This window comes from Nestor notabilis, unplaced genomic scaffold (genome assembly GCF_000696875.1).
Source record: "Nestor notabilis isolate BGI_N333 unplaced genomic scaffold, ASM69687v1 scaffold3218, whole genome shotgun sequence".
Taxonomy (NCBI): Eukaryota; Metazoa; Chordata; class Aves; order Psittaciformes; family Psittacidae; genus Nestor; species Nestor notabilis.
This window is the reverse complement of record NW_009938598.1, coordinates 21,641-31,763: the sequence shown is the minus strand read 5'-3', so window position 1 is coordinate 31,763 and position 10,123 is coordinate 21,641. Positions and strand designations below refer to the sequence as shown.

The 10,123-nt window shown below is 38.0% G+C and overlaps 1 protein-coding gene across 1 annotated transcript in view; it reads left to right on the top strand.

Moving 5' to 3' along the window:
• ZRANB3 (zinc finger, RAN-binding domain containing 3) overlaps positions 1-10,123 on the top strand; it is a 42,990-nt gene that overhangs the window by 30,019 nt on the left and 2,848 nt on the right. Inside the window, exons 11-17 of the mRNA XM_010019406.1 lie at positions 588-740; positions 1,382-1,850; positions 2,787-2,990; positions 3,493-3,584; positions 5,345-5,446; positions 6,752-6,894; positions 9,514-9,657. Coding sequence (XP_010017708.1) covers positions 588-740; positions 1,382-1,850; positions 2,787-2,990; positions 3,493-3,584; positions 5,345-5,446; positions 6,752-6,894; positions 9,514-9,657 — 1,307 coding nt within the window. The remainder of the gene's footprint in view (positions 1-587; positions 741-1,381; positions 1,851-2,786; positions 2,991-3,492; positions 3,585-5,344; positions 5,447-6,751; positions 6,895-9,513; positions 9,658-10,123) is intronic.

Here is a 10,123-nt window from a genome sequence, read left to right as displayed (position 1 = left end):
CCTGCTGAAAAGTAATCACAGCTTGAAGAATCTGGGTACTATAAACTGTGTGTGATGTTCAGTTGGGGATTGAAATTCTGTGTTCTAATTGCTGTAGGTACCTCTGAAAAAATCTCCCATCAGTCTGGTACATTAAAAGTCTCCTTAAACATGGTACAGATGGATCTCAGTAATACACCAACAATTTAGCTTACAAGTTCTGTCACTAAACTGCTTTTTTCAGTTAATTCTGCCTTTGTCTTTGCATGCCAAGCAAAAGGTGTTAAGGCTGTAAAGAGACGTACCCAATGTATACTCTTTAAACTTAAATAAATACAGACATTTTTATATACAGCTTTGCAAGTCGCAGTGTGCTAAATGCACTACTCGGTTTTTTTGCAGAAATGGACACTGGAACGGGAATAGTTTTAATGACTGTTTAATCACAGTTTCTTACTTTGCAAATGATGAATTGAGTTTGCAAGGGAAGAAAATTGAGTGAATATAGGTAAATAAATTTGTTCCAACATGTGAATTCCTTTATGGGAATTCACAAGTTGGAAAAGTGAAGAAAAGTGGGAAACTTTACGCAAGTCATCTTTCTGCAGGCCAGAGTTACAGGCAGCACCTTGAATGGCAAGAAAGAGAAAATGCAGGCTGAAGAAAGTGATAAAGAGAAATGGGATTTCTTGAGTTTTGCTGAGACCTGGACCCCAAATCAAAGTCTAGAAGATCCCAAAAATGAACTTCTATTTACACATGTGAGACTCAAAACTTACATTTTTCTGTTTTATTCCATTTTAAAAAAATAGAACTGTTGGTTGCATAAGCTTTCTGCACACTGCAGACTTTACTAATGGAGAAGCACTAAATAAGTAGGAAAAGTAATATAAATTCCATTTTAAAAGTTGGATGAAGTCAGGAAAAGTGCTCTGCTGGGTACAAATGTCATCTACAGGCTTCCAGTGGGTTCTTACGTTATGCTTGGGTGACTGACTCACACTCAGAGTCAGATAAGTAATACCTGTTTAAACTACATCTTTAATAACTGTACTGAATTTAGTTTGGTATTATTTTAAAAATAATGTTTATAAGGCTTTCCTTGTAATGAGCATAATCAAAATATATAGCATGTAGCATACCAGGTCTTTGTATTTGTTTTCTTACAGTGCTGTTTCAGAAGTTTCGTGAGAATATTGAAAATACCTTTTACAAAACAGAATGCTCAATTGCAATTTCTGCTAGCTGTTTGTTCTTAAGGAAAATATCTTTTGTTTCCATCTCCAGAGTAAAAATAGCTTTTGTATTAGAGGGTAATACTAATGGAGGAAAATCGTAATTTTAACAGCTTTTGATGTGATAATTTTAAGTGGGGTTTACATATTTCTTTCCCCTTTCCTAGTTTGAAAAGGAAAGACAGCATGACATACGTTCTTTCTTTTCCCCAAAATCGTCCACTGAGAAGAAACGCAAAATATTTCGTGGTAGTGAATCACTCCATAATGATTCAGAACCTTCTGAAGGTGCAAAAGAAGAGGATGCAGTGCAGAGCGATGAAAACCTGGATTCCACAATAATAAGTGACGTGAATACATTTTGTCATGAAAGTACCTGTGAACCTGAAGCTAAAAGAACAAGAAGAATAAGTGGATCTACTCCAGTCAACTCCTGTAAGAAAAAGAAAAAACCTTTGACTGGAAAAAAGCCCTTTTTGTTTTCAGAAAAAAACAATGAAGTCCTTCCTTGTGGCTTCAATACTTCAAGCAAAAGCACAGCTTTAAGTAAAGTTTGGCACTGTAGAGTTTGCACTTACAGTAATAATGAATTGCTCACTTACTGTGAAATGTGCAATTCTCCTCAAAGCAATAATGGTAAGTAACGTGTGCTGCAGAGAAAAATATGCATTTTTTGTTTCAGTTGTGATTAGTTTCAGAAAATACAGTATTTTTGAACATACACACAAATCCAAACAGAATATGAAGAATACTGTCTTTATGTGAGCAGATACCCATTAAGTGGTCCTTCTTGATTTTGCTTTTCCCAAGGATCTTTGAAGTCTAATTTGAAACAAACGGAAAATTCAGATAAATGTTAACAGGATATAAATTCTGTGAGGAAGGATGCAGTAAATACAGCTCTCCTTTTCCTTGATGTTTATGGTTATTTTAAATCCAATCAAATTGCAAACTTTTTCTCTACCTCTCAGAACTAAACAATGTGGTATTGGACTTCTATTAACTTGGGTACTGTGTATTTGTTGTGAGAGACGTTACCTGGAAAATATGGCATTTCTTGCTCCAGCAGGTCAAAGTAGATTTCTTTTACTTCTTCTAGCTGGAAACTTACGAAACATTTTCATAAATCTCTCCCCATATTTGCCATTTTAGTTGCAAAGGAAGGAGTAAGGGGTTTTTTTCTTTCTCTTTTTTAATTTTATTTAAGTTTCTGTGCTTGTTCAAGTAAGGACGGCTTCTGAATTTCACAAGTATAGGTCAATGCCTGGAAAACTACTTCATGTGTTTATGGCCTACAATAACTGTATATAATATAGAATTGCTAACTGCATTATGTTATTATAGAACTGCATATATTTTGACAAATTAAACTGGGTGCATGAAATTACACAGATGGAAAACTTTGTTCCATCTGATTATACTCCTCATATTAAAGTTAGCTCTAGTTTTCTAAGTGGTTGCACCATAATAATATTAGAGATTAAAATGCAATTTCTTTGTATTTCAATTACATAGTCCTGTCTCCACATGTGTGCTGATTAGGTACCTGTTTGTATGGTTCATTGTCTACAGTTGAGAGAAATTGTGAAGCTCCAATGAGCCAATCTGAAGAAGAAGTGCCAGAGGACTCCAGAAGAAATGAGGAGAGAGCAGAGTGCAGTGCTGAAGATAGAAGAGAAGATTTGGGGGAAATGGTGACCCAGCAGCCTGTTGAAATCAGCGAACATGAAACTATTGAAATTGAAAATGAAGAAAGCGAAAAAAAGAACAGAGACGGTAAAGTGGGACTCCTATGAAAGAGTGATTATATCCTGTTGCAAAACTGAATTAAATGCCTCTGGCATGAAAAATAACTAAAATAAAAGCCTACACATTTGATAGACGTACATGCACTAGCACATGACTTTCTTGTTTTAGCCTGGACTGTTTATTGAATTTTGATGATGGATAAACCCAGCCTTTCCATACAAGTCCTGAAGCAATACAGAGTTTTTGGCTGACTTAAGAACTATGTCAGACTAGCAGCTGTGAACCTGTATAGTTTTATTGAAACTTACGATGGCGTTTACTTGTGTTCAGGACAGCCACTGGCAAAACAGATGATAGGTAATTCATGAGAAACAGGAAAATAAAATACACAAATATCTTAACAGCTTGCTGCTTGAGCTGTGTAACTCATTATGCTGTTCTGGAATTAAATACATGTACACATTTGTAATTTCTGAGTAGACTGAATGAGAAAAAAGTCTTTTTAATGCCAACATTTTTTCTCTTATAGGAGAGGTAGATAAATCTGACACATTTCAAATATATGACGGGCTTATGTTTTGTGCAAGCAAGAATACTGATAGAATTCACCTCTATACAAAGGTAAACCTGAGATATGCATGTTTGTTACAATTTTAAAATTACAAAGTAAAAGGTTGTCCTATGAAATGAGTATATACTTTTTATATAAATACTTCTTATAAAGACCAGTATTTTTGTATTATTAGTGGAAATGTAGGAAAATTAGGTAGGTTCTTTTTCTCAGTGGAACTAGGTAATAATTCTCTAGATATATAACTTCTAACACTTAGCTTACAAAATGGAGCTAATGTGTTAGATGTATGCTTAGCTCATCTGCTGCAAGTAATAGTTGTTTAAGATTCTAAAGACTAGAGAAGACTGAGAGGGGATCTCACGAATGTATATAAATACCTCAAAGGCAGGTGCCGAGAGGATGGTACCACGCTCTTTTCAGTGGTGCCCAGCGACAGGATGAGGAGCAATGGCCATAAACTAAAACACAAGAAGTTTCACTTCAACATGAGGAAGAACTTCTTTATGTTGAGCACTGGAAGAGGCTGCCCAGGAAAGTTGTGGAGTCTTCTCCCTCTGGAGACATTCAAAACCCACCTGGACACGTTCCTGTGTAACGTGCTCTAGGTCCTGCCTTGGCGGGGGGTTGGACTAGATGATCTCCAGAGGTCTCTTCCAACCCTAATGGTTCTGTGATTCCTTTTTTTATCATAGCGTCTTATCACCAAATATTTTTAATAGAAAAACATTTAAAATAAGAATGACAGTGAATCCTGACTGACTCAATAAGTAAATAAAATACTGTCGCCACATTTTCAGAAAGCTTGACATTGATGCTGTGTATAAGTCAGTAACTTCCTGAATAAAACACATCATCATTAATCTGCAATGGTAATGGGAGTATAGAAACTAGCTGTTGGCAGTTTTCCAGGTAATTTTTCAAGGGGGAGTCAGGACTTTCCAATTCCTTCTTTTGAGGGATAGAAAAGATCACTGAGAAGATTTCTTCAAAGCCACTGAATGAGCCAGGGTGTTGAGGTGCAACTGCAAAGCATCACAAATAGCTGAGGGCAAGTCTTTGAGATAATACATTTTTATTAGACTAAGTGCTGTAGCTGGGAAAAAGTCAAAAAGAGCGTCCTCTTGTACCTGAAAATGTTTCATAAACTTTATGCTGCTTCCTATTTTCACACATTTTATTTAAAAATGAGCATGCATTTTAGTTGGTACTTGGGAAACTGTCTTAGTTGCTTTTTGGCTTGGATTAAGCTTCATTATGCCAGATATGGCACAAAATCTTTCTGCTGAATGACGAGACACTTCTCTCAAATGTTTGTGAATCATCAGTAAGTTCCTGGGTCATGTGTACTCAATGGGAAAACTTTTCTCTTGAAAATTAAGTAAGTGGAGGAGAACTTGTTCAGACATTTAAGACAAAAAAAGATAAGGAATGCTTTACCTAGGATTCTGTTTTAAGCTGTAATAAAGTGACATTCTCCAGTCTACAGTCATTCATTTTCCTCACAAATTCAATCAAAAGCATTATAATTTCAGTTTCTTAATGTAAGGCAGTTTGTGTGTCTGATCTATTTTCAAAGAAAAAAAAAATCAGACTTATTCAAAGTTAAAATTTTCACCCTGTTTACATTTACATACATTAATGTGAATCATCTTTTTTGCATCTATGCTGTTGTCATACATCTGCAGGTTATCATTTGGTTCTTGAAAAATCTTGACCTTGAGGAACTAAATTTGGTAGGAAAGGAGGATACTTTTTTTTCTAGATTGTGCTACAATGCATCTGTAAACAAAACTGTTTGCTTGTCTAGGATGGTGAACCCCTGAATCACAATTTCATTCCGTTGGACATACAGCTGGATAATTGGGAGGATTTACCAGAGTCTTTCCAGCATAAACAAAATCGTTCATTGGTAAGAACAAATTCTACTGGCACAGCAATATAATATTTAATATGGAGGGCATTGACTTAATTCTTTTAAATAAATGCAGAACACTTTCGGGCCTTGGAATTAGGCACAGTTTCATCAATGCAAGCAGATCTTATAAATGTTGATGTGAATATTAATTATGCAGTCTGTTACTTTGGCAAATTATCATGCCTCCTGTTAACATTTCAGTAGATGGAATCAACCAGGGATAATTTAATTTCTCATTTACAGGATTAGTAACTAACATTCGTAAGTCAACAAAATAGCTTTTTAAAGGTTATGACTTAAATGGGGCATATTATGAATAAGAATGTGCTAGATTGTATCAGAGCTGCAGTTACGAGCAGGCCTCCACTCTCACATTTTCCTTTAGTCTTCTAACAATTTTCAAAGCATTGTAGGTCACAGCTCCACTGAGACATGAAGCTTGAGTTAATGCAGTAATAAAGATCACATTTATAATAGTGTTTGAGAACATAAACACTGTAAACCCAAGTACTCCATCAAGTAAGTACGTGGATGTGCAGTATTATCTGATTAACAGAGTTTTCTTTACTGTTTTTTCCATTTAAAGAGAAATGTAATTTGGAAAATCAGATTCTGTCATACAGGACCAAAACTGATTATTTTTGGCAAGTTCACCAGAAGGTTGGAACTTATTTGTGAGACAGAAACCTGACTGATTCAACCAACATTTCTGCGAAGCACCTAATAAGTGTGTAACACCAATGTTGCTGAAGCATTTCAAAGCTATTTGCTAGACTGAAACGACAAGTTAAGAATCCCATGTTTGTTGGGATTGGGTTGTTCATAAACCCAATTACAAATGCTGTTTAAGTAATGGAAGCAAACTTTCCTTTTCTGAGAGATTGGCTACAGCAGGAGGATGGTTCCTGTAAGAAGAAAACTCCTTTGCATGTCTGTTTTTCCCATCAGCACAGTCTTGCTTACACAAGAAATTTTACCTGAGACTTTCTCCAGAAACCCTTCTCCTGTGGCTATATCTTCAGTTAGTAAAGGCTGTTTCAGGCCTTACTTTCTACCTTCTTGGATCAACACACACAGCAAAACAGTTCTTCTAGTTAATGACAAAGCTGTCACAGGTCTTCAGCAGGTGAGGGTGAGGGAGTTGCAGCTTGTATGAAAAAGGACTTGGAGGGACCATCTCCAGTCATACCAGCTGTTTTCATCTAATTTTGAATGTATTAATTCATAGCAGTCTTTCACTGTAATTAAATAGCTCTGTGTAATGTCTGTCATGCTGCTGACAATAGCATTCTCTACTAGATCCTGAGGTTTGTGAAAGAATGGGGACATCTAACAGCAATGAAACAGAGGATTGTCAGAAAAAGCAGTCAGATATTTTGTAGTCCTATTCATGCTGCAGAGGAGTTATCTAAAAAGCAGTCGGTGGTCAGCAGCACAAAAAGGTATGTGGTTCTTAATTCTTCTTCCTCTTTCTAACTGCTCCAGGAAGTTTGATGTTTTTAATGTAACTTTCAGTGGAATGATGCTGAGACTAAATTGGTCGCTTGATGATTGCTCGTTGCACAGTGACAAGTGCACGTAGGAAACAGAGCATGTCAGTAAATCTGTTGGAATAGAAGTGGGATGCTTCCCTGTCCAGAACTGTGCTGCATTCAGTGGCTGTTCTGGCTTTGCTGCACTGCATGTTTAAGCATCTGGAACTTGCCAGAGATTTTTGAGGAAAAACCCTGACCTCAGGGACTCAAGGGAAAAGTAAGGTCAAAGAATCTTCTTGTTTTCCTCATCTGGAAGCAGAAATAAATCATTAGTTGCCATCAATGATACATTGTTTTATTCGTAATTCACAGCTTACTCCAACCCTTTCTGATACTCAGTTTTTCTTTAAGCAGTTTTATTCTCTGGGAATGACATTTTTCAAAACTATTGTTTTCCTTGCTGGGTGTCACCGAAAAGGGCTAGTGTTTAATACTTGTTAAAATCAAAATTTACGTGGGTTTTTTGTTTGTTTGTTTTTTTGTTTTTTTTTTTTTTTCACTTTCTTTCCTTTTTCTGATATGCTGTCTTCCCTGGCAGACATTCGCAGCCTCAGTGTTGTTACTGCTTTCCACAGAACAAATCATGTGTACAGGTTAATTCACCACGGTGCCTCTGCAAACTATCTAAAACCCTTTTATTCCTCTCAGTTCCTACTATTAAATTCTCCAGGGTGACTCTATTTTGGCTGTAGGTAAGAATTCAATAAATAAGAGATTGTAATTCCAGTAATAAAAAGAGATGCAGCCGGTAGTAAGTGTCTCCTAATCTGTTGCCTGACTGTGCCCTTCCATAAAATGTAGGAAATATCTAATAGTGAACCATGTTAGAAAGCCTGCCATAACCTACAGTGGCCTGCTAAGGTAGTATATAGGGTTTGGTATGTTTATAGTACAGAGAGGTGTACTTTTGAGAAGTTGTCTGAATAGTGGATTTTGGAAGAATGATCAGAGTGAAGCAATTTTACAAGTTTTACATAACGACAGTGGTGTTCTCTATGTTTTCCCATTAAAATAAAGTGAGTTCAGACATGACAAATGGAGCAAGGAGTCCTCCAAAGCTTGGAAAGCTTTTTGGATTTTACCTAACTGCAACAAACGGCTTCCAGGTTTCACTGACAGGCAGTATCATAGAATCATAGAACAGTTTGGGTTAAAAGGATCTTAAGATTGTCTAGAGGCAGGGACACTTCACACTAGACCATGTCACCCAAGGCTCTCTCCAACCTGGCCTTGAACACTGCCAGGGATGGGGCATCCGCAACTTCCTTGGGCAACCTGTTCCAGTGCCTCACCACCCTCACTGTGAAGAACTTCTTCCTTGTATCTAACCTAAAGTTCCCCTGTTTAAGTTTAAACCCATTTCCCCTTGTCCTCTCACTACAGTCCCTGATGAAGAGTCCCTCTCTGGCATCCGTGCAGGCCCCTTTCAGATACTGGAAAGCTGCTCCGGGCTCTCCACGCAGCCTGCTCTTCTCCAGGCTGAACAGCCCCAACTTTCTCAGCCTGTCTTCATACGGGAGGTGCTCCAGCCCCCTTATCATTCTCCTCTGGATGTGCTCTCCTCTGGACTTGCTCCAACAGCTGCATGTCCTTCTTAAGTTGAGGACACCGGAACTGCACACAGTACTCCAAGTGGGGTCTCACGAGAGCAGAGGGGCAGGATCACCTTTGACCTGCTCGTCACACTCAAATTGCTTTTATTTTTTAATTGTTATATATCAAAACAACTTATCTGTTTGCCAGTTAGAGCTGAATCTGGTTTTAGAAAAATGTATCTGTCGTGGTTCAAGCCCAGCCGGCAACTTGGAACCACGCAGCCGCTCACTCACTCCCCCCTCTCTTCCTTCCTCCCCCTGCTCCTGGAGGGATGCAGAGGAGAATCAGAGGAATGTAACTAACTCCCACGGGTTGAGATAAGAGCAGTCCAGTAACTAAGGTATAATACAAACCACTACTGCTACCAATAGTAATGATAAGAGGAATAACAAGGGGAGAGGATACAATTGCTCACCACCCACCGACCGATACCCAGCCCGACCCGAGCAGCGATCTGGGCCTTCCGGGTAACTCCCCCCAGTTTATATACTGGGCATGACGTGCTGTGGTATGGAATAGCCCTTTGGCCAGTTTGGGTCAGGTGTCCTGTCTCTGCTTCCTCCTGGCTTCCCCTCGTCCCTGGCAGAGCATGAGACTGAGAAAGTCCTTGGTCAGAGTAAACATTACTTAGCAACAACTAAAAACATCGGTGTTATCAGCGTTGCTCCCAGACTGAAAGTCAAAAACACAGCACTGCACCAGCTACTAAGAAGGAGAAAAAATGACTGCTGTAGCTGAACCCAGGAAAGTATCTTATTTAATATGGAAGTGTTAAGGTGATGTATGCTTTCCCAAGCTTTATTAATTCCTCATCTGGGAAATAAGGAATGTTTTAAGAGAATACACCAATCTTGCTGCAGCCAAGAGTGAATATTCTTTGAGGGAGATTGTTCCCTTTGTGTATGTTGACAGAATTATTAATTCCTTTAGGTATGTGACCAAGGAGGATGTTGCAGCAGCTTCACTTACCAAAGCTAGCAGCAGTGGGGGCAGTGTTCGCCTCATCTCAAAAGAAAGTGGAGTTTATCTGAAGAATGAAAACGCTTCTACTGACCAATCAGGTCATTCCGCAAAGTAAGATTATTAATGCAGTAAGGTGATAAAGCTTTTTTTCCACTGTTTTGTGGAGTTTTTTGGTTGGTTGGTTGGTTTGGGGCTTTTATAGTGCTAGATTATGTGCTATGAGTGTTTGTTTACCTTGCTGAAGTACAGTGTTTAGATGAGAAATTTGCTGTAATGCTGCTAATGAACTATGTTTTATTCTCAGAACAATTTAGATTACCGCTGTTGTCTGCTGATACAGCTGCTAAATAAATGAGTGATTAAAATGAAACAAGAAAATAGCTACACAATTCAGCTCAGGCCCGTTTGTGAGGTCAACAGCAAATTGGGGACACCGTATTTTCTTCTATTTTGCCTCAAAATTTAGAAAAAAGGAGAAAAGAACATGCAAATTCTAGACAGAAAATGCCCTTTTAAAATATGTTACTAAACAAGCAGCATTTATCCTGCCCAGAGACAAGCCTTGTTTAGTGTAGGG